A 25283-nucleotide genomic window follows, 5' to 3' on the forward strand; every position below is an offset into this window, starting at 1 on the left:
CATAAAATCAATATAAACACAACAAAATAAATATTGTTAAAATAAAAAATGAATATGGGATCTTACTTTAAGAGACATTTTCAGGAATTTTCATTTCTGTTTTGTTATAATTACCACATTTGAAATGGCAAATTACCAAACAATGGATACCATGGTTATTTTTTTCTTGTATTAACTGAATACATTCAATTAAAATATAATAGATTTTTTAAAATTCTTTGTATTTAGTGATGCCAAAATTGACTTTTATACCAAATATAAAATGTGTGTGTATGTGTATATATATATATATATATATATATATTCCAAATCACTACTAAATGAATACAATTTAAAATAAATTGCTTCATTTTTGGTTATATATATATATATATATATATATATATATATATATATATATATATATATATATATATATTTTTTTTTTTTTTTTTTTTTTTTTGTGTGTGTGTAATCAACATGGACTTTTATGCCATTTTTTTTTTTTTAAATGGAATACAACAAAATTTTGGATAGAAGGCATACATTTGGAAATGATAATATGCAGTGCTGATCAGAATTATTTGCCCCCTTGGTAAAAATGATTGGCTGTAAAAAAAATAAATGCATTAATCCTTTTGATATTTTATTAAGAAAAATAGCAAAAAGCTCACCTTTCATTGAAGTAAAAGAATTGAAATTATGGGGGGAAATCACATTATGAAATACATGTTTTCTCCAAAACACGTTGGGAACAATAATTTGCACCCTAGTTACTTTTTGCAACCTCCCTTTTCCAATATAACAGCTCTGGGTGCAGTTCTCAGGCGGTCCAGATGATGTCGCTGTTTCAAACGCAACAAAGTTACTACTGTTCACATCATGTAACCAGTAACGTTACGCCATAGATAGTTGCGAAACAAACATGCAGTTTGAAAGGGCGCAGCGCTAGTGAATCTGAACAACACTATGCAACTACTTTATCTGGTCATTGCGGTAAAGACACTATTATGTGTCAGTGACAGTTACACCATCAGAAGCTCGGTTTCATGGGCTGTCACCAATGATGTGGTGGACGAAGAGCTGGATACGCACTCGGACGAGGCGCCCGCTGTCCTCGTCGATAACATTGGGATCTGGAAACAAGCCTATCCGTCCTCTGTATACAGGGACGATTCAGAGAAGAAACCTGACCAGATATCGAAAACCGAGGATGTGTCATCCGCGTCCCGTGTGTTCTCATACCGCATGGAGGAGGTGAAGGCGAAGGCGCCGTCCAGCGTTCCAACACCTCCGCCGCACGAGGACACGGCGAGGGTAGCGCGATACATGGCGCATTACAGCGACTGGGGTCACCTGGCAACCATCTCCACGCAGGAACAGGTGATGTTTATTTATTTACTGTGGTGCATTGAGTGACCTAATTTCCCAGTAGCCCAAACTTTTGTTGCAGACTTGCAGCTCTGTTCTAATCATTTCAGGTAATGTTACGTTGTCAACATAAAGTCAGTGGTTCTCTACCAGGGAAATGTTTCCCAAACTGTTCCTGGAGCCACACACACACACACACACTACACCTTTTCCTGAATTCGGAATTAGTCCAGTCATTTTGTGGAAAAAAAAAAGGTAGAACAAATTTCAACACAAGCAAGCTCAAGCTCTTTTAATAATGTTGTATATATTCCATAAAAAACAGTGCATAATAAATGTTGCAATATTCTATAAAAAACAAGAATTGTCAGTTTTGATTTCATGGTGACTTTAATCCTTATCCAGTAAATCACGTATGACTAGAATTGTCATGGAGCCTTCGAAGACTGTTGTGGACAGAAGATTTAGAAGCACTGTATTCAATCATGCAAGCACATTTACGTAATACATGTACAAAATGTCTTTAATTTAGACCGTTTTATTTCCCCATTTAGATTAAAGGACTTCCATTTGGCAACATCTTCTCTGTCAGTGACGGTCCAGCTGACAACAGCACTGGCGTTCCTTATTTTTATGTCACACCGATGGACAACACTGTAACAGATCTTCGCAGCTTCCCTTATGCCTCCTTAACGTTTTCTGAGGCAGAGGGGGATTTTTGCAGGTGTGTTTACTTGCATATATGGTTTTATGGCAACTGGCATCTTTCGCCTTAGTCACTGAATGTGCTTTATATACTCATATTTTCTTGCAAAAGGACGCAGGTTTATGACCCTGAGGACCCCAGATGTGCAAGACTCACTTTGACTGGTAAAATGGTGGAAGTTGGACCAGATGAGCTTGACTTTGCCAAGGAGGCCATGTTCTCCAGGTAATATGCAAATTATAAATCATACACACAGCTGTGAACTGTAACATGTGTATTCTGTTTGTTTTCACTGTTACCCGTGTTTTTCCTAAGTTCCCTATTATTGGTTTTCAAGTTTTTAATTAGTTCCTGCACCTGTTCTGTTTTTCATTGTTTACTCTTTCTGTGTATTTAAGCCTTCGGTTCTTTTGGTTCATTGTTTGGTCTCATCAATGATTAAACGATTAGTTCACTTCAAAATGAAAATTTTGTTATAATTTACTCATCCTTAAGTTTCTTTAGTTGACAGAATTTAAATTTTGAAGCAAACTTTTCTTTTAATGCCTGTTACACATTGTATGATTTTGAGCTGTCCCAGGTGAAAGATGACCAATTGTGAAGATTTCTAAATGTTCTATGGTCTTGGTTCTTAAAAGGTGGTATTATTAAATAACACAACATGGCAATAAAACTTAAAATTACTTGTCTCAAGCACCATTTGAAAATTTGGCATCACAATTTGGCCATGACCATTTCCATAGTCTTTCGACTGTGACTTTTTTTTTCTTTTCAACACACAAAAATCACAAAGTGCGAATGATTGTTGCTTTATTTGTTTACTACTAGCACATGCTGATGACGTTTTAATCTTCTATACTAACTTGTCTTGCATCATGGCCTATACGATTCAATAGGTGTCATCATTGTACAGTCTACATATGTCGTACTCAAGTTTATTAGATTCAGGTTGTACACTGTGATTTGTAATGATCTTATAGGATTGCTGAAATCTGTAGTTGTCTGTCATAAGTGTAGGCATAATATATATATATATATATATATATATATATATATATATATATATATATAATGCATATGTATTAATTTTTGTGTGTATATATATATATATATTTGTATTAATTTTTGTGTGTGCAAATTTTTGTGTTTTGTTAGGCATCCTGTTATGAAGAAGTGGCCCCCTGGACATAAGTGGTTTTTTATGAAATTGGTTTTGCAGCAAGTTTGGCTGCAGGACTGGGTTGGAGGAGTCTCTGTCATTGCGCTTGAAGAATATTTCAAAGCGACACCTTTCTGAGAATAAACGGCAGCATCCTATAATGAACAAGGTACAAGCAGAACTGAACTGATTATGGACAGAAGGTGGTTATGTATTTGTTACAAACTATTTCCAACTAGTGTTTTTTTTAGTGGCCATGATACCAGTTCAGTGCCTCTGGATTTTGTTCCAAATGTGTTCCTGAGGATTTATTGAATGTATGAATTATTTTCAAGGAAGCCTAACATAATCAATCGAATAATTCCCCAGTTACTTAAAGTGCCCCAATTATGTTATTTTAAAGATTTCCTATTTTTAGAGATTTGTTTTGGAGGCATGCATGCATCCCAGGTCAAAAAACACTTTACTTTCATTATTCAAATCTGTAGGTTTTTACAGGAAGTAAGACTGGAATAACTGACAGAATTGTTTCAGGGAGTTCCGGAACTTTTAGTTTTTTTTTTCATGGAGAAAAAAAAAAAAAAACACTTCATTTGTCATTCACTTTAAACTTTTAAAACTTTGCGGACATTATACATTGATAAACACCTGAAAAAGCATAATGGGCACTTTAAAGTTGGAGACTTTATCACATATATTCTAGACACTGTATTAAAAGGAAAGCTATTAATTAATTTAACAAATATTAAAATCACTTATACTTAACCTTTCTACCATAGGCCTTCACAATGAAATGTGATTTCTATGCTAAATACTTCCGTACACAAAGAAAATGTATATATAAATATTTGTAGAGATTTTTTTTCCTGTTTTCTCTGAAACTCACTTGACTGGTCTGACATTTCATTTACAGCTGAAGTGTGGAATACAAGTGTGTGTGTGTGTGTGTGTGTGTGTGTGTGTGTGCGCGCAAAAAGAGTTTTTGTCAGTTGTATTCATGTCATCTAATGTCATTTCAGTTTCAGTTTTAGTTCTACATTTAAATCTCAAGAACAGTGGCTTACTGTACAGTACATGACCTCATATGTAATTCTACCTAACACAATTACAATGTAATTGACATCTTAATGAAATTTCGATTACACTTTATTTTAAGGTGTCTGTTACAGTGCTATTATACATTTAGGTACTGAGTAATAACAATTAATTACATGTACTTACTATAAGGTTAGGATGAGGGTTTGGTAAGGCCTGTAATTATGCATAATATATAGTTATTACTACAGTAACTACAAGCAACAGGTGAAACAAGGACACTAAAATAAAGTGTTACCGATCAAATATATGTCTGTGCCTTGCATTACGACTTCACCATGATATACATGTGCTGCACAAATAAAATAAAAACAAAAATAAAATATTGTGTGGAAAGAGCAGTTTCTCATTTTGCGGTTTGTGTTTTAGACTTGATGTAAACTATAAATGTAGTATATTTAAAAAAGGATTGATTGGTAATATGATTATATAATACAGAATTAAGCTTAAAATAGAATTGCTAAGAGACTTCAGCAAAACTCTCTTATGTAACACAGTATCTGGCTTGAGTAAAAAAAAAAAAAAAAGGTGCCAGTTGTAATTAATCATCGCCACTTCATTTTAAAAGATTTCAGCTTTATCATCAGCCTACAAGTTCTCATAAACCAACTGTTTGGTGAGACACACTTGGAAACTGTGAGTCAACAAAGAGTAAAAATAACCACATAGGTAGCACTGGTTTTAGTTACACAACAAGAAACAATAAATATATGACTAAATTTGCAGGCTTTAGTGGTTAAAAGGAAGAGACATGCATAGAAATAAAAATAGACTAGGGAGACAGAGTGTAGTCGATGAAAAGACTACGTCAATGAGAGATTAGAAAAGACGAAAGCAAAAGGATGGGCTTAAATACAGACTGCAATTGGTCTGGGGTGCAGAAATACCATTTTTGATGACACTACAATAACAAGAATAGGGAGTATAAATAAAAATATATGAGAGATGGTTGCATACAATAAAGGTTCAGGCCCACAAACTATCAGTGATGGGGAAGGTCAGATAAGCCAATCAATTATTCATTAAATGTGTGTGCCCTCTGGCGCCCACATTCAGATAGCATACATGCACATCTCAATATGACAGATGACTTATGAGTAATATTATTATATGAGTAGGATAAGTAGGCTATTCTCGGGAAAGTAGAAATTAGTAAATATTATGGCTTGCAAAATGTATGGGTAACTCTTACATTTTTAAAGTAATATATAAAATGAAAAATGTCAATTCCATTGTATGTATTCTTCCTAATAATATTAATTACTGTAAAAAAAAATGTATCACACACACACACACAAACAATAAATTTAAATATGCATTAAGCATTATACCACTTCCACTCAGTATTTTACATTCCCTTTTAAAGATTTTCTAAATGTGAATTTAAACTATTTTAATGACTATTATACAATAAACACAACATTCAACCTCATAAATTGAAAAATGTTCATGTGTGCATGTGTACCGTGTGACCTTGTTGATAAATACATGCACATGGTAATTTGACAATGGAATATATTCAATTTAATAGAAAGAAAAAAAAGTAACAGTAACAAAATCAGTAAGTAAATAAATAAATAATACTTGAGTGAGTGTGCGATAGGTTCAGTCCGCCGTGTGGGGGCAGACAGGAGCTGTGTTTTGGCTCCAGCCAATCAACGTCATTGATGGGTGGGGTTTGGTGAATCCAGCCAATCATATGTCTGGATGGGCGAATGTAGGTCTCTGTGGGTGTTGTCTTCAAGCAAAGCTTGATTGAGAGATCACACCACCACTGAAGGCTCTGCCAGGACGGTGCGTCTAATTTGGCTATTTTAACGAACATTACTAAACTGGTTTCTGCTCGTTTTATTTTTATTTATTTTTTTGCTTGATAGTTTTTATGATATCGAGCCGGACTGGTTGGTTGTTCAACAACAGGCTGAAAGGTAAGAAGTGTTGAACTTGGGGCTGTTGATCATGCGAGTCTGACATATTTTGGGGTCCTCCGACAGGTAGTCAACTCTTTTATCTTACATTACCTAATTATGTGTCCTTTTCTAACCAGTCAATGTTTTATTTTACTCAATAGCCCTTCCTCCTATATTATTGTTTTCCTCTGCAGTATTTCTGTGTGTCTATCGGTAATTAATTTCCTTTGAAATATGGTTGCGTATATAAACAGCTGTTTGTTAAACTATGTTGTTATCAATGCGGTGGAAAAGAAGAAGACCGAAAACAAGATAATAATATGTTTCCACGTCTATTTCGGTGCCTTTCCGTGATTATTCATTTATTCATGATCTCTTCCAGTAACGGCAGGCATGAGGATTGCACATCTTTCTCTGGAAATGCATCAGTTCCGCTGGGCTGCCTCGTGACTCCAGCAGCGACCGAGAGGAGGAGGAGGAGGAGGAGGAGGAGGAAGGAGAGGACAATATATGATCCTCTGAAGCGCTTATGCACGCCTGGATCTGGAGGACCAGAGGACCAGCTGTACGGGGAGTTGCTGAAATGAGATGAGGCTCAGACATGGAACTGTTGCCACTGCGATTGTTTTCTTCACATCGTTTCTCAGTCTGTCCTGGTACACGGCTTGGCAAAATGGCAAAGGTGAGTTCATTTGTGAGAATCATTCAGTTATGCTGTATCACACATGCAAGAATGCGTTTGCTCTTAACTAAACATTACTACAGCACAAGTGCAAGTGTTATACACAAGTTCAACAAATGTATTGTTATCCAGTAATGTACAGTACATAGTAGATTTGGCCTTTTAGTTGGTTTATTACTAATCCGGCCAAAGAAAATAGTTCCAAAAGAAACTAACAAACTTTGTGTCACCCAAGCATCACTGAGTCTAAAATCTGGTTTTAAAAGTCATCAGCAAGATTCCCCTGCTACCCACTACTAGTCATTCAGTTATCATTCCGCTCCACCTGTTTTTTCATTTGTTACTCTAGTGAGAGAAACCCACTCTAACCGAACACTGAGTAAAATACAAGAAACACTTGTTGCGTCTGAAATCGCATACCCTTCTCAATAGGTAGTTCATTTGATCAAGAACTTGCTTGGCTAGTAACTGATCAAATATTTTTGCATAATGAATGTATGTAGTATGAATGGAATCCGGAGGGACTACATTCGACATGTTGTCAGTGTCATGTTACCCACAGCGTAAGTTGCATCAAAGCCACTTGAAGTCAAGCCTGCAAGGTTAGAAAAAAAGTGCAATGCCTGCTAACACTGGTATGCAGGGGAAAAGCCCTCTTGTTTTGAATGGATGTCAATGGAGGATAGGTTTCACTACGGTGAATAAACCTCTTTTGTTGTAAAACGGCTTATTTAACGAATCGACAGTTCACCGGCTGATCAACAACATGTTTGCTTTTATAAATTAGTTTTGGTTTACACTTTGGTTTATTTATTTTTACAAGCGAAAAAAATGCCTTTTTATAAGAGAAGTCACAGACAATTGCGTGACAGGTATTATTCTGTTTACAGCACTTCTCATTAATTTCTATGGCATCAGCAAACAGAGATTGAATGTCATACAACTCTGAATAAAAATGAATGATGTCAAGACTGTAATGTGACTGGTTATCAAAGCACACTTGATCTTAGTTAGGCAATACGCTTTCTCTAATAGTATTTATTCTCCCTCGTATCTCCCAATATTAGGACCAGTAAAACAATAATAAGACTTGTGATGCAACCAGAACCATAGGCTAATCATATTGTGTTTGTTCATTTGCCAGAGGAGAACTGGTCTCCTGACTGAGCCTGGTTTCTCCCAAGGTTTTTATTTTCTCCATTCTGTCGCCTGATGGAGTTCGGGTTCCTTGCCCCTGTCGCCTCTGGCTTGCTTAGTTGGGGACACTTAATGCCAGTGCAACAATATTATTGATCTGACTGTACTGACGCTGGTGAGAACTGAACTGAGCTCGACTCTGACATCATTTGTTGCAGAACTGCTTTATAGATGAAATTAACTAATTTAATAATTGATGATCTTTACAATGGAACTGAATCAACACTGAACTGACTTCAGTTGAACAACAGCTAAAATGCATAATTTTCCTGTTATCATTGTAAAGCTGTATTGAAATCTGTAATCTATATAAAGCGCTATATAAATAAAGCTGACTTGACTTGACTTAATCTCCCAGGTAGTTTTCGGCTACTGTTATGAATACTGTGAATTCGGATATCATGCTCTTTTCATGCACTGTTTTTTCCGGACTAACTGAGTTCCTCAGCATCGCTCAGCTTGGCTGAATTCTGAATAGCATACTACTCATACTATTTCTGTCATATATGGATATGATATCAGTGCTTAAATATCGACATGCTTGGAATGCCACCTCACCAATCTATAGAAGACCAGAACTGGTGTATAATTAATACGCAATTCCTTAAAACAAACTAAGACACCTTTTTTTGTTTAATATCCATTTTTGGTGAAAGTGGCAGAGTGCGCACATTTTATTGAAGATATTATTTGTAGTATGGTATTTTGGCCTAAACTACTGAATACTTTGGTAATAATTTACAAGGTTCTTGATGGTTTAATAGCTGAGCTGGTGACCAAAAGGTTATAAGTTCAAACCCCACAAGAGGGGATCAATAAACTGAGGCCTAAAAAAAAAAAAAGTTTGGTTCCGGTTGGTTGTCAGTTGAGGTCATGGGTCGGTAGGGATTTTTTTTTTTTTTTTTTTTTTTTTTTCCAGTGGCAGCAAGGGATGGGTAGGAAATTATTCAGGGCTCGACATTAAAGGGATAGTCAAACCTAAAAATATCAAAATTGAAACTACTGTGGAAACAAAGACACCTACATCTTGGATGCCCTTGAGTTAAGCTAAAACATATCAAAAATGAATTTCAAAGTGAACTATCCCCTTAAGCCTTTTCACGTGCTTGTCCTCCGGACAAGTAAGTAAATCTGTCAATCACTTGTCCGAGTAAAAAAGTTGCTTGTCCGGATTTTTAAAATGTATTTATTTTTTATTCTGAAGGAATATTCTCATCAGTGTTCAATCAGCTTTGATATTTAAAAAGGCAAATTGTAATATCTGCACCTTTAAGGGCATCCCCTCCACCAATATTATTAAATGCCCTATAGTGTCTTATTATTCTAAATAATTTAATTTATTGATCAAATTTAGGAATTTAAAATGAAAGATGAAGCATACTGTTACCCTAGGTAGGGCTGATGAAATTAAATCATTTACACTGAAAAATTACAATTTCATAAAATAATGTTATGAAATTGATTTAAATGTGCAAATAAGAAATATTGGAAAGAATTATACTAGGCTACTTATAAACATAACACTAAACTGCCAATAGGTGGCGGCAGGCGGCCGTATAAATGAGTGAGTTATTGATTCATTAATTCAAACGATTCGTTCAAACGGTTGATTCATTCAAGAATGAGACAGATGTTGATGTTTATGAATGGGTCATTGAATCCTTGACTCAACCGATTCGTTCAAAATGCTGAATCATTCAGTAATGAAAACAGGATGAGTTCCTGTGAGATGCGTCGTGGTTCTGCTGTGACTTTTCTTTGGAACTATTTTCGCTGCTGAAATGGAACAAAAACACCCAATATTGCTTATAAACAGTAAGTGACTTAATCTTAACTGTTTATTGAACTGTTGTAGGAAATCAATGTCACTTTTTCAATCGTGATGGTATTGAGGAAAAATAATTGAGGCTGCTTAGTGCTTAACATATGTTAAAATATAAAAACTCCACATTTAGATTTTTTTATAGGCAGAGTATGTTGTTAACTGTGTGTGTGTGCTCCGCTCATGTGTGTAGATTTCTCTGCGCGAGCGTCAACAGCGCAACCTTACCATCAGTAATACAGTAGCTGCTGCCTGCTACATTTATTATCCACAATCGATCGCAACTTGCAATAAATGTAATAAAATCAGAATCATTCTCTCGGTTTAGTGATTCCCTAGTTATTTTTTTGTTTGTTATTGATGTTCTAATCAGGCTACTTGTCCGTTGGGGCGAGTAAAATTCTCTTTTACTTGTCCTTCAAAAATCTATTTGTCCTGGAAAAGCGGACAAGTTAGACCGGCTCTAGAGATACGAACCGCGGCAGGTTAGAGTGTTTTGGATTGCATAAAATAATGAAAGAAACGAACAAATACATGGCGAAAGAAGTGCTAGACAGCAGAAGATGGGATTGGGATCATGATTGGATCATGATAGGATGATTTTTTAATAAAACTAGGCGGATGGAGGCCTATTATGTGGTGTGTGCATGCCTATGAATGCATGTATTTGTATGTGTGCGAATACGAATAAAAATATCCTAAATTACAAAAAAAGACTTGTATAATATGTATTATAGTTCAGTTTGACGAACGATATCTGCCTCGTTTGTTAATAGATTGCTGGAGGACAAGATGCATCTTACATCGCGTGCTATAAAAAAACGGAGCTGTAAAACGTAAATTAATAGTTCGCCTCAGAGTTTTTTATTTGTGTATTTATTTAATTTTTATTATTTCTTCCCCAAGCTCATAAAATAATTTTGGGTCGCACATAAATTGACAGGGTCGGTCGGAAACCGGAAACAAACAATTTTTTTTTTTACGCCTGATCATGGGGAGTGAGGCACCACAGGTTGTGAGAACACATCCACCATAGTTGCTGCACTAGTTGACATTAACCTTAAAGGAATTCATATTTTCTGGCAATACATTGTCTAAAGGGAACTCTGGACATGTCTTAATCTTGGAAATTTGAGTTGAGAGAATAATACCCCAAGTACTCTAGTTGGAAATCGATGAGCTCTGGTGCACATTGTGACAGCTCATTGGTCTGTGGTCGATCATTCTCTAGTTAAATCCATTCCTGTATTGATTAGAATTGTATATTAAAGCAGAACATACAGTTCTATATGCTTGTTGATGATCTTTGTCAAACTCTAATCTGATCTGATTTTCGCTTCTGTTTTATGCAAGATTTCTCTTTGGGATTTAGCCAAATGTAGAGGTTGGCCAATTTGCATTCCACATCATTTATATTCCGAACACAAACAAATGGGAAAACATTTGTAATTGCTACGAGATGTTGTAACTCAATGCGTTATCACATATATTTCATTCCATTTTCATGCAAGTGTTGTGACATTTTTGCTCTTTGGTATTTGGGGGATTTGTTTTGCAAATACGTTTGTTTGATTCTGGTGAATTGAATTCTGCAAAATTACTTTTGCAAGTCTGCATCTCTTTTTTTTTTCCTCTACCATTTTATTAAGCAGTACACACACACATTCACATTATACAGACATTTAGCTTACTATAGGTTATATTTGTATCGTTGTACCATCTAGCTATAAACAGGATCTTCAATAAAATCAACCTTAAAATGAACCTTTTGACTCAAGGCTGTATAGGGTAGTAGACCACAGTCCTGGAGAGGAATCTTAAAAATTTCCTCTCCCCCAAAATACCTTTTTTTTAAAAAATATAACATCACATTCATCATGTCTTTGGAAAACTGTTAATCCTTCATCCTGTTAAGGTTAATTTCGTTGAGGATCCTCCTGTTTATAGCTTGAAGGTACAACGAGACACTTGTGTGTCAACTTGTTGGATTCATCTCTGAAATGTAAGCTAAATCTAAAAAAATGTGATGCATAACTTCAGCTGATGAATATTGTAGTAGGGTAAAGCTTTAGGAGAGAAAGGTCAACGAATTCATTGACATGAAACCCTCTCACATATGTACACACCTCGGAAGTTCGTGTAGGGCATTGATGTCACTGTATAGTGAGTGACTCATTATCGCATAGCTCGATGCCACTCGGGTCTGAATAATTCTCTTATTGACTTTCTGCTATGTTGCCTTTTCTCAGTCAGGCCTGCTCTGCATGATATTGAGTGTTGTTTGCTGTTTGTATGGGCCAACACTTTTACAATCTTGTAATTTCAGTCTTATTGCACAGCTATTTCCTTTTAAGGTTTAAAGTTCAACCTGATTAGAACTTTAATATATTTGCAGTTGTTGTGGGTGTCTTATTGGTATGCAATGCTCTTTTTCATATTATATTTGTCACTTATATCTTATCGGTAGTTGATTTGTTCACTTCAGTGAATGCTGTATGAAATAGAAAGTAAAGTAGGGTTGTGCTCTGCTGAGTCAGTAATGAATATGGTCTTGTGATGCATCATGGTTTATTAAATCATATGTATTGTGTCATAACAAGCTTGTTCAAATTACAAATTAAACAGAATGCGGCAGGGGATTGTGTGCTTTAATCAACTGACTGAACAATGATCATTGCTTTATGGTTTTAATAACCCTTTCAATGCCACTGCAACAACTTATATTTACTTAGATTATTAAGTATTTTGTTAATTTTTTTAAAACAATGCACACTATGGTTCATACAGTTGGGCTCTGTAAGATTTTGTTTTTAAAAGAAGATTTCTATTTTATATAAATGCTGTTTTATTTATTACTTTCTATTCATCAAATAATCCTGGAAAATGTATTCCGGTTTCCATAAAAATATTAAGCAACTGTTTTCAACAAGAAATATTTCTTGAGCTTCAAAACAGCATATTACTGTAGAATGATTTCTGAAAGATAATGTGGCACTGAAGACTAGTGAAAGAAAATTCAGCTTTGCCATCACATGAATAAATTTCATTTAAAAAAAAAGTTTAACAATGTTACTGTTTTTACTGTATTTTTGCTTTGATTAACATTATTTTTAATTAAGGGCTTAGGCTTCTGTAGTTTACTGTGGCACTTAACTGAAAGGTTAGCTTCAGAGCTCAAAAGTGTTGATCTGTGACTCTTCATTATGCCTTTGATCAAAGCACTTAACCTCAGGTTGCTCCAGGGGGCCCTTTAATATGTTTGCTGGAAGTTACTTTGGATAGAAGTGACCGCTAAATCAAATTAGTAATGAGATGGCACCCTTACATCACTCCACTTGCCCTACTGTTCTAGTACCAGAGATTGAAATTGCACCATTGGCTTATACCTCCTGTTTTCTTTTCTTCTCCTCCGCTGAGCCCACAGAGGCTTTGCATCCGCAGGGTGTGTGGAAAGCACAATGGGCCAAAAATAGCAGAGCAGTGAGGAAGGGCACAGTTTTCTAATGGAGCTCACGGAGAAGACTCTAACGCTCATCACATACACTTAATGCTTGTGCTTCTGTTTGGGCTGGATTGTTTCGCTTCGGGAGGAGCCCATTCGTGCCCTGTCGAGAGGTTAGCAAGGGGGCCGTGTTAAGCACGCTTCCGGTTTGAGAGAGAAAGAGTTTTACAATGGAAAGACAATAAACTCTGAGACTTTGAGAACAGGAGTTTCACCATGTAAGGAACCAGAATGTTCTCATTAATAACCACCGTCTTGTTCAGAGTGATGCTCGTTGCATAATTCCCTGCTCTGGCTCTAAGATCATTCCAGATCATTCTGTGTTATCAGCGTTTCAGACAAGTCCTCATTGAGTCGCCATTATACACTTATCACTGTGGTATTCTTTGCCATTCTTCCTCCATATTAGGCTGGAGAACGCAGGCATTGTCGTTGAGTCCTTGAACATTTCCAGCCCTTGACATTTTTCAGTTTCACCACCTCATGTGCCCCATTTTTCCGGTGCCAGCAGCTGCAGTTCTCGATAGGTGTTGCTTGAAATTGAATGTCATTTTTGGAAGGTATTATTTGTTTCCCCTTTGTAACCTACACACTCTCACACTCACTCACTCACTGTCAGCTGGTATGTAGGTATAAAATGTGTTCTACATTCTTTCCTTGTAGGGTTGGTAATTGAGAAAATGTTTAAATATTTGGTTCCATTATTGGAACATTGTATTAAAATACTTATAAAAGGGTCATTCTGCAGGTGCCATTTGTTTCCTTCATATTCATAGACGTGTACAATTTAATTTAGCAATTTATAGCCAATATCAACTTTACTATGTTAATATACTTGATGTACTGTATGTCATATGATATAAAAGAACAGAACGTTCAGAACAGCAGCGTATCAAGTACCGAAATAAGCAAAATCATGAAATCGTTATTTATCGTAAATTAAATGTATACAGATATTTTCTCAGTACCAGTATACCAAGCAACCCTATTAGTATTAGCTTAACGTTTGCCACTTTACATGGCCGCTCGCTCTAACATTAATGTTAACCGAGATAAATGTGCGTTCTTATCAGACACAAAGTGTTTGTGTGGAGTGTGGAAGCTATAAGACAGTACAGCGACGACTAACTTTTATAATCATAAGAGACAAGAGAGACATTTATAATCATAAAAGACCCCCGACACATTTATAATCATTACTTTTGCCGTTGCCCTGCGGCAACCGGCAAGTACTTAATTTATATTTTAAATCCACATTATTATGGGTTAATGTTTCTCTCTAATGTCGAACAATGTTAGCAATGCTACACAGACCTAATTCTTGATCAGCTATGAAAGTCAAACCATTTTCTGGTGGTATATATTTAAATAATTAAAAATAAAATCATGAATGGGCAATTAGTCCACTAAAGGCTTAAATAAATAACTAATTGTGAACTAGATTCTTTAGTCTGGGGCAGCCTAGGAAAGATTTTCCTTCGTATTATTGTTGAACTCCATACACCCAACAAAAATGAACAACATTTTTAAATTTTGCATTAACTTTGAGTGTTTCAATGTAAATGTTCTTTAGCTAGTGTTTCTAAATGTCCCTGATTGATGGCTCCATTTTCACAGCACCAGATTACCACACCTCAAGTGAACCAGTAATGTTTATGTGATTTTGTTCATGTTTTTAGATCGCTTTCTCTCTGAATCTCATTCCCCCTTAATCTCTTTCCCTCTGGTGGAATGTGATTGGATTATTTTCCTACTGTGCTCACGTTAGTCAAACATGCCACAGACAACATAATAACAGTGCTATCATTTTTGTAGATGTTTGGGCAGTGGCTCTGACTAGGTGTTTTACAGATGGTTACTGTGTGTGTGTGTTAATGTGATTACTCATCAGATTTACAGCTATTTGTGGATTTTCCACTCTCTCATATTTCATCATTGATCTGTTTATTTTATGGTGGTTTTTGCTTGTATAAATACAGAATTCTGCTCATACCGCTTGCAGAATCTACAAGATGTGTATCTTTTTTGATATGGTGGATTATCAATTTTTTTTTAGTTTTGCCCTGTTGAAGCTATTTGACAAAAACAATATTTACAATTATTCTACAAGACATAGTTTATAGTTATTTTAACTTGGTTCTTAGAGGGGTGCAGGGATGATGTATTTTTGTTGGCCAGCCCAAAAGTTAGCATCACCCTGGTTCCCTCGTCAAAAACCCAATAGGATTTATTGATTGCGTTTTGGATTATTGCAAAAAAAATAAAAATAAATTAAAAATAAGCTTTACCTTGGAAGTTTGTTTCCTTATAAGTATGACAGAATGTAGCGGTTTCAAGCATTTAACCAAAAAACATTAAAAAAAAAAGCCACCGACTTCAGAAGAAAGCAACCGGAAGTGATAATGCTAAATCATTTCCAGGTTTTGGCCTACAAAAATACGTTGCCCCTGCACCACTCTATTTTTGTTAGAGCAGTGCACCAATCGTTTGATATGTTATTTATATATATATATATATATATATATATATATATATGTATATATATATGTGTGTGTATATTGCATGAGTACAAATGTTGTTAGGAACTGTGACTCTTGTGTCTCAATTAGAAAAGACTGAGGATTTCCATTATTCTGTATGTCCTGCAATTAATGAATGCCATTGCTTGCTTGGTTTCCCGGCACATGAGCTAACCAGAAGAGGAGGAAAGATGAAGTGGCTCATTCTTTGTTTGGAGGGTCTGAGTAGTGCATTTGTATCCCATCCATTCCAAACCCCTACCTTTCCCTTTGGTCTTGCTCATGACTCTCTCTCTCTCTCTTTCTCCCAAAACAATTCACCCACATGTCTTATGACCAACACAGTGACTGTCACATTTTCTCTGTCTGCATTCCTTATTCCCTCATTCATAGGCTTTTTATGTTTAGCTTCATTCATTTAAACACGCCTAGTGGTGATGAATCTCAGTGCGATTGATTTGGAGATGCCAAACTCATGGATTCACTCTGAATGTGAAAACTGATGACATCAGTCTGGGTTAATGATGGGAGTAACACACTTTTTTAGCAAAATATCAGATTTTGATTTTTAAATCTGCTTGCGTGCATTTCCCTTTTCATTGGCTAGTTTTGTGTATAACTGCTAGCATTAAATTAATAATTGTTCTTATTTATTTGTAAATGTCTTAATATTTGAAACAATTATTTGAAGAAAAAAAAATGTTTTAGTGTACACACACATTATGCTGTTGAATACTTGGCTGCAAACAGTAACAACTCTCCCTGTGTCTCATGTATTGTTTATGCGGCAGAAGGAACATGTGAACTTTGCGTATTCCTTTGGGTCTTGACCTCTGCACTCTGTCCTTGTTAAAAACCATGTGTTGAAATCATGTGACTATCCTCCTAAAAGACACTCTCTCTAATACACACACACACACACACACACACACACACACACACTGATAACCCCTTGTGTTGCTGTGGACACTTGTCCCAGTGATTCTCAAAAGTGCTTGTCTTGGTTATGCAACTTTGTTTAAATAGCTTCCTGTTCCTTCGTTTAACAGTCAGCATTCATCATCATTAGAAAGTAGCGAAATCTAATTTCCAGACTAAAGCAGCTAGAGGCTTCCTGTTTTAAAATGAAATAGTTTTTAAGCTCTCATCAGTTTTCAGTCTGGCATCTGGTGCAACATCCAATCTACTTTAACCGATTTTAATTTCTTAATGCACATTTCTGGTCTAAAATGAAATGATTTATTGGTGCATGTTATTCCAAATATACATGTTTGTATGTAATAACTTTATCAGCTGAGTAGGCCACTCTGGATATAGGATAATATTGACTATTGGTTAAATGGCCAGTATAATGACATTGTTTTAGCAAACTCACTAATGTCCCTATTTTAAAAACAAAGCCTTACTAGGTAACAAAATATCAAAGAAAATGCCAGAAATTTAGGCCAAATGGCGAAGAAAAAAAATCTTTATTTTCTTTATTAAAAAAAATAAGGAAAAAAAAAACCGTAATGTACAAAAGAAATAAACCATGCTTTATTTTTTCCAGCTACTATAAGTATTTAACAGTAGCATTCAAGAAAGTAATTAAATGTATATAAATATATTTGGGGGGATCTGTTTGGTTACAAACATACTTCCAAATATCTTCCTTTTGTGTTCGGCAGAACAAAGAAATTCATACTTGTTTGGAACAACTTGAGCATGAGTAAATTGTGACAGAATTTTTACTTTTGGATGAACTATACCTTTAAACAGGCTTGTTTGCTCTTGCTGTTGCAGTTGCCTATTGACTTTCATCTTCCGTGCTTTGTAGTGTCTCTCTCAATCATACGAAAGAACCAAGCTAGTCCCTCTGAAGGCTTCTCTGTTCTGTTCTGTTCCACAGGTTACATTTTTCCACTTGTGTCCTCTGTGAGTAACTTTTCTTATGACAAATTTCAGTCCTCCTCATCCTGAGTAATACCCGAGGGTGGAGAGTAAAAGGCTGGAGCAGCACTACTGAAGTGTATTTGAGCTTAAGAGGGTTCAGGGAAGAGCTTTCACAGCTGCAGAGAGAAAAAAAAAAGAACAGGTCACTTGGTCATTATCACTGCACTGTCCTGTGGTTGCCTAAATAGATCAGTTAAAATACAGAATGTAAAATTACATTTTCAGAACAACCTGTAAAATGTACAATTTAAAACAAATTTGCAAAAAAAGTAAATAAAAAATGTAAACCAATAAATCCCATAGCACTTTTCTGATGAATTAGCAAGGCCACACTACTACTACAATATGTTTTGTACCTTTTACATATGACAACCACCAGAACAACAACAGAAAGAGATACATGATGAATCAAAGTTCATCAAGTAGCTTTTCCACAAGAGGTAAATGCTAATCTATAGACTCTGCTCAGTGTCGTACACACAATTGCAAAACACCATCATGTTAACACATGATACTAAAATACTGTAGCAAATAATATAACATAAGATGCAACAAAACCCTTCTACATAACTGATAGCAAAAAACTAGGAAGAAACAATTATTCAAATGGAAAAAAAAATATATGTATCATAAATATTATTAAAAATATTGCCTCTTTTCATAATCCCCTCAAAAAAATGTCAACAATTCTTGAGTGTTCTATGATTGAAGGAAGTTCACACATATTTTACCCATGTTCAAGTTGTTAAAATGTTTAAATTTGTCATGTTGACCAACGTAAAGCTTGGTTTGAAGAGCAATGTTTTTTTTTTTGTCTGTGAAATTCACCAAAATGTCACTGACTTACTACATGCTGGTCTGAAATATTTTATTCTGATTGGTCGTCGCATAATTTTTAAAATGCTTTTCTATAATAACTGCTAAACTCTATAAATTACAATTGTCCTATTCAGCTGATTTCCTGCATAACGGTGCAAGATCTGTCTCAAGTAGCAGTGTAAGTAAGCTAATGCAGTCAGCCAGTCAATATTGTAAACACACAGGGTTTATTGTGTGATTTATATGTACATTATGCCTTATTTCATTGCATAACATACAGTATTTCACCTCTTCGGGCTCCAGTAAAATCCCAATGGATAAAATCAGCTCTTGCCCTACATTATTTCCAGCTCAATATTCTCTTTCACTCAGGCATATGCCACATTATATAAATTTAATGGGTTGCAAATGCAGTTTTCTTTTTTATAATACACTGATTACCATGATGCCTCCATATGGGTTTCTGAATGGACCAGAGCATGTGTCTTTATTCCCTCCATTTTGATGATATATGAAAATGTGCATCAAGGCACATCAAATAAGTTTGTGTAATGAAATACAGAAGTAGCAACAACCCCATTTTAAAACCCATTTGGTGCAGGATTCAGCTGTTCATTAACATGCTGTTGGCAGGCAGGTTGACAGCATGATTGAGAAATGTCAATTTTTTGTCATCTCTATGTAAATCAACAGCTCTTTTCTTAGTAAAGTAAGTTTTTTTCAGCACCAAATGGTTTTTAAAACTTGATTGGAAGTTTTGTATCCTTTTGTATTATATCAGAAATGCAGAGAATGTCCCCACACACATTGTCTCATCCATCACATGCTCTTCTTATAAAGGCCTGAGAGAAACGACTCAAAGAGAATGGAGGCACTGAGGCAGGGATGGTGGGGGAGAGAAAAAGATAACAAGATTAGTGGGATGTGCAACAGTTTATGTGCTAATCCGTTTAGAGTGGCTGCAGTCCGTCAGGATATTAGATGGACTTTCTGTGGTTGAGACAAACACTATAGGGTAATGCTGATTTAAGGGATGAGTGTCCTTCATGGCTGGTTTGTAGATTCATGCATTATATTATAGGGGTGGGAATCTCTTGGCACCTCACGATTCGATTCGATTATGATTCAGTGGGGTGCAATTTGATGCTAAAGCGATTATCGATTATCTGAATCTTTGTGTGTGAGACTATAAATACTTTGCTTTAAAAGTACAAAGTAATGACCCATAAAGAATTAACGTACAAAATTAAAATAAATGTATTCTTAATATATTTAAACTTCTAAATTTAATCTAATTAAAAATGTAAAAAAGTATAAAAATCAAGATTAAAAATAAAAATCTACTGAGCCCCTAAAGGGACATGTTTGTAGAAAAATGTTTCTTGGGGGAACAAACATTTGTGCAAGAACACAAGTGTGTTCTTGAGGGAACAAACCTTTACACAAGAACACAAGTGTCTTGACATACTTTTTCCTCCCATCTCTCCATATATGTATATATGTGTACATATGTTTACGATGTTCCTTTATTTTATTGAATACTAATAATAATACTAAGTTTATTTTATATTTCTCAAACCCAAGGTCCCTTTACAGCAAGAATATACAGTTCTTGAAACTTCAGAAATCACTAAATGAAACATAGTCTGTACTTCTGTTAATAAACAGTTTTAGAAAACAAGCAGCTTTTCCATTACAGAAAGAAACCAAAAAATATTTTAGCCTATATGACAGCTTTAGGGCTTTGAATCAAAAAGGTTGAGAACCATGATTGATCTAAACCAAACACCTGCACTTTTAATTTGTGATTTCGTTTGGACTGATACAATAATTTGTCAATCATGCAAAAAAAAAATTGTCTGTTTTGTGAAGTTGGACTAACCGACCTGGACTTAGAAGTAGCTTGGCGTTGTTCATTACATGTTATCCAGACTACAGTTGGCCTTGGAGTGCGTTTGCACTGAGGCGACATTATGCATTTAATTATGTTTGTATTATGTTATATTATATTTCATGTATACTTAGTCCTAGACAGACAGATAAATGAAGACTGTTGAAACAAGCTCCGTTTTAGCTGCGTGAATTACACAGATTTTTAATGCTTTTCTCACTGCTACTTTAACTATAAGACTTCTATAAATCATGTGAAACTGTATGTTGTTTATTAGGACAGGGAGGTTAGTAATACTGCAGAGGCGTATGTAGGTATGTAAACACAGGCAGTAAAGTGCTCAGGTTCTGACGTCAATTTCATGAAAATTTCCAAAGGAGCTGTTTTTTTTGCGTCATGAATGCTCTGAGTGTACTGAGGAGGGAGTGTCTACTGGATTGAGAAAGTATCACTGAGATTTTATTAAAATAAGTCTCCTATGGTTGCAGTTATCTGACAAAAATGCATAAAAAAAAAAACAAATAATTTGAAGTGTATTACCATTTAAAAAAAAATACTATTTTAATATATTGTATAATGTACTTTATTCCTGTGATGACAAAGCTAAATTCAGCATCATTAATCCAGTCTTCAGTTTCACATGATCCATCAGAAATCATTCAAATATGATTTGCAACTCAAGAAACATTTCTTATTAGTATCTTTCTTACTGCTTAATATGTTCGCGGAAACATTGGAACATGTGGAACATTTTCCATTTTCCATGTGGTACATTATTTATTCCAGCACAACCAGCAGTTTTACCACCGATAAAGGTTCTTTTCAAAAAGTAGTGTCAAAGACAACCATTGTCATCATACTATATATACATTGTTGGACTATTTAGTATGCAAATTACTAGGTTCTTTAATTTATTTTGATTCAACCCGTAAAAAAAAAAAAGTCCATAGTTGAAGAAACCCCCATTTAAAACCAATCATAGAGAAGTGCATCGAAGACAGATACCCCAAATGCAAGAAAGGAATACAGTATGTTACTGTAGAAAATAATCGTGATTTTTAACGGTAAAAGACTGTAAAAAACCTACAGTGTAAAACTGTTAATTAGTTAACAGAAAGTTTCCGTACTATATGTATGGTAAATAACTGTGATATAATTTTACTGTAAAATACCGTTAAATTTACAGTTTTTGAAAGTGAAAAAGAACAACTCATTGTATAATTTACAGTGAAAAACCGTAAATTGACATTCCCACAATTTCCTGTGTGACCGAGCCGCTTCTTTCTATAAGTATTAACCTCCTTATGGAAGACTACTTGTGATGAGCTTTGATTGCTCATGTGACTCTCATCACTGCTGTGATGATTGTTGGTTGTCAGTACATTACAATGGTACAAAACAGATATACATTTTTCAAAAGGTTGGTTAATCAACATTTTATCAGATAATGAAATATGGTTTATTACCATACAATTTAAGTCTGTAAAACCGTTTTAATTTTTACAGTGATGTGTGCCGAATGCTGATAGATGATAGTATTGTGAATCGACAACAGTCAGACATATCACCAATGGCTGATTCCTTGGACAATATCAAGATGATAATTGGCTTGTTTAACCCATTAATGTATTAAATCACTATTATTATTATAAGGCTAGTATTATTATTCAACTAATATTAGGACCTTCTCTAATTTCATAACAACATCACTACATAACACTACAAAAAGAAAAAAAATCAAATCTATTCACAAATTTTTTTTAAAAAATTGCTTGTTATTAAAGAGGCGCATCATTCTTTTACATCCAAGATGAAAACGGCATCCTTGTTCGTCAGCATTTTTTATTTTGTTTTCATGGCACATTACAATGACACTAATAACAATACAAATTATTATTAATAATAGTAATATCATTGAAATTATATAGGCTTAATAACAGTGTTAAGATCCGAACACAGCACAAATCAGTCATCTGTGAAAATCAAAAGCAGCTTCAAAAGCGATTTCAATACCCCCCATATAGAAAGCGGCTGCCTCATGGCCGTGATTGTGAACTCAAAAGCAAAAGTGAAAAGCTAGCGCAAATTCAAAAGCAGTTCTTTTTCGCCCTCCTCCCCTGTCATCTGTAATACCGGTGTTGTCGTAAGTTCTTATACCGGTTTGAAAATGTCCTCATCATGACAACCCTATTATAAACCCTGTCCTACTGTAGCTGAAGGAGAAACTAAAATGCTGACATTCTGGATCCTTTGCAAAACCCCCTCGGTTGTAAGATGGAGAGTTCCCTGGGAATGTAGAATCTTGGGATAAAAGTGAGATCAAGAGGAAACCTGTGAGAGACTTGCTGAGGTCAAACAAGCAGTTATTCTTCCAGCTGTCATAGCAGAAGTTCAAAGCAATCAGGCTCTCGTCTGTATGAAGAGAATCTGACATTTCTACACACAGATCGATGTTCTTGCGAAAAATTGGACATGAACATCCTCACAAAACCTGAGCCCATGAGTTTTCTGATCGTCAGAAGAAAATCAAAGTTGATTTGACTGTTTGTTTCAGTCAGATACAAACCACAGGCACAGCCTACGTTGTTTGTAGAGTCAAAACATTGAGCTTCCTGAAGCTCTGAGTCCCTTTCAGATGCATTAAATGCAAGGTCTTGTTTCAGGGTGAGGTCTGACTCATAACATGTTGAGTCTGCAAATAAAGCAGGCGGTGTTACTCGAGGCTAATCTGCTGTAGCAGAGGGCACTTCCCACTGGCTCTGCCTCAGACCACAAGCTGTCTCTCTCTCTTCTTCAAGATGAGCAGCAGTAAGATAGCTTTCTTGGAAACCCATGTTTCATAGAAACTAATGGAATCAGGTAAAGGCAGGCCTGGTTCCTGAAAATAATGCTTTAGCCCTAGACTTGAGACAATCCCATGTTGATGTTTGTTGATTTTTTTTGTTTTTTTTTTGTTGCAACCAACTGTTACAAACACTATTATATATTTTTGTGCTTCATCCAAATATTTTAAATAGCAAGCCTTGCCTTGGATATATGAAAATGCACATGCAAATAATGTTCAGCACAATAAGGTTGGAAAAGAGTTGGCACTAGTTTTTTTGTTTGTTCCTCTCTCTTTAAAAATAAATTATTCTCATTTTAATTTGTGTTCATTTTTATATAAATGCAAGTTGTTCACATATTCCACAATGATTCAACTCATCCGCTCAGTGTTTGTTGTAACAGTTTACCCTTAATGTTGGGTGCTTGTTCATTCTTAACCTTTAAAGCAAGGCAAGTTTATTTATATTGCACTTTTCATACACTATGACAATTCAAAGTGCTTTTTCAAAAACAAAAAAAAAAAACAAAAAAATGAATTAAAATAATCACTGAAAAAAAAACAAGAGAGTTTAAAAGCAAAACAACTCCCAGTTTTACTCTGAGATTTTCCCATGGTTAATACATTGTCTGTGGTGTTTATTCGGCCCGCCTAAAAAATCTATTGGACGTCTCCGATGGACTAGATTTTTCCCTAAAATCAGACAGCATTTAAGTTATCACATTTTTTTTTATTGTGAATAATTAAAAAACAATTAAGAGTATTAATCGTACCTCTCATAGAGTAGTGTTAATGTAGTATTTATTTTATATTTTAATAGCTTGTATTTAATATTTGCAGTTTTCATTGTATAGTGGGGCCAAAAAATATTTAGTCAGCCACTGATTGTGCAAGTTCTCCTACTTAGAATAATGAGAGAGGCCTGTAATTTTCATCATAGGTACACTTAAACTATGAGAGACAAAATGAAAAAAAATCCAGGAAATCACATTGTAGGATTTTTAAAGAATTTATTTGTAAATTATGGTGGAAAATAAATATTTGGTCAGTAACAAGTTCAAATCAATACTTTGTAACATAACCTTTGTTGGCAATGACCGAGGTCAAACATTTCCGGTAAGTCTTCACCAGGTTTGCACACACTGTAGTTGGTATTTTGGCCCATTCCTCCTTGCAGATCTCCTCTAGAGCGGTGATGTTTCGGGGCTGTCACTGGGCAACACGGACTTTGCACCTTTAACTCAATTAAAAAAATGGCACAACTTTCCCGTGTGATGACTCAAACACAGCTTCAGTGCTTCGCTGCTTAACGTTATCCTTCTCTCTCTGTCCACCCCTCCTATTCTCTCTGCAGAAAAGCTGGTAGCCTATCAGAGGGAGTTTCATGCCCTGAGGGAGCGTCTGCGCGTGGCAGAGCACCGAACCCTTCAGCGCTCCTCTGAGCTCAACGCCATCCTCGAGCAGTTCAGACGTGCCATCGCAGAGACCAATGGCAGCAAAGATGCTTTTGCCAACTTCTCAGGTTACTGCATGTTAACAGTTGTGGGTGACAAATTAGTGGGAACAAATATATTCTTTGTATAGCTGCTTTCTTCAAAGAACTAATTTATCTCCACAATTTTATATAATGCCAAATTTTACGTCCACTTTTTTTTTCAGTGTCCTTGGTTCTGGAAGAATTTTTCCTATTTATTTTTCCTATTGATATTTTCAGAAAGTCTTCGCTAAAGACTTATAAGCCATGAACCAAAGCAACTCAGCTATGAAGTGAATTATGACTTTGAACATTAAAGCAAAAAGTAGTGTTTGAAAATTGGAAAATCTTTAATGAAGTGAAGAATTACAAACCTGTGTTGCTTTGCAAACAATATAACC

The 25283-nt window shown here is 35.3% G+C and overlaps 2 protein-coding genes across 2 annotated transcripts in view; both read left to right on the forward strand.

The window, feature by feature from the left end:
- Positions 1-840: 840 nt before the first annotated feature.
- On the forward strand, positions 841-3495 carry creg2 (cellular repressor of E1A stimulated genes 2). Its single transcript, XM_039683522.2, has 4 exons — positions 841-1362; positions 1905-2074; positions 2168-2281; positions 3212-3495. Exons 1-4 carry the CDS (start codon positions 949-951, stop codon positions 3351-3353), a joined length of 840 nt encoding a protein of 279 aa, XP_039539456.1. The 5' UTR covers positions 841-948; the 3' UTR covers positions 3354-3495.
- Positions 3496-6051: 2556 nt separating this feature from the next.
- mgat4a (alpha-1,3-mannosyl-glycoprotein 4-beta-N-acetylglucosaminyltransferase A) overlaps positions 6052-25283 on the forward strand; it is a 46190-nt gene continuing 26958 nt past the window's right edge. Inside the window, exons 1-3 of the mRNA XM_039683222.2 lie at positions 6052-6238; positions 6603-6902; positions 24763-24930. Of these exons, the coding sequence (XP_039539156.2) occupies positions 6809-6902; positions 24763-24930 (262 nt within the window). The 5' untranslated portion in view covers positions 6052-6238; positions 6603-6808. The remainder of the gene's footprint in view (positions 6239-6602; positions 6903-24762; positions 24931-25283) is intronic.

This window comes from Pimephales promelas, chromosome 7, assembly GCF_988280905.1.
Source record: "Pimephales promelas chromosome 7, fPimPro1.hap1.1, whole genome shotgun sequence".
Lineage (NCBI taxonomy): Eukaryota > Metazoa > Chordata > Actinopteri > Cypriniformes > Leuciscidae > Pimephales > Pimephales promelas.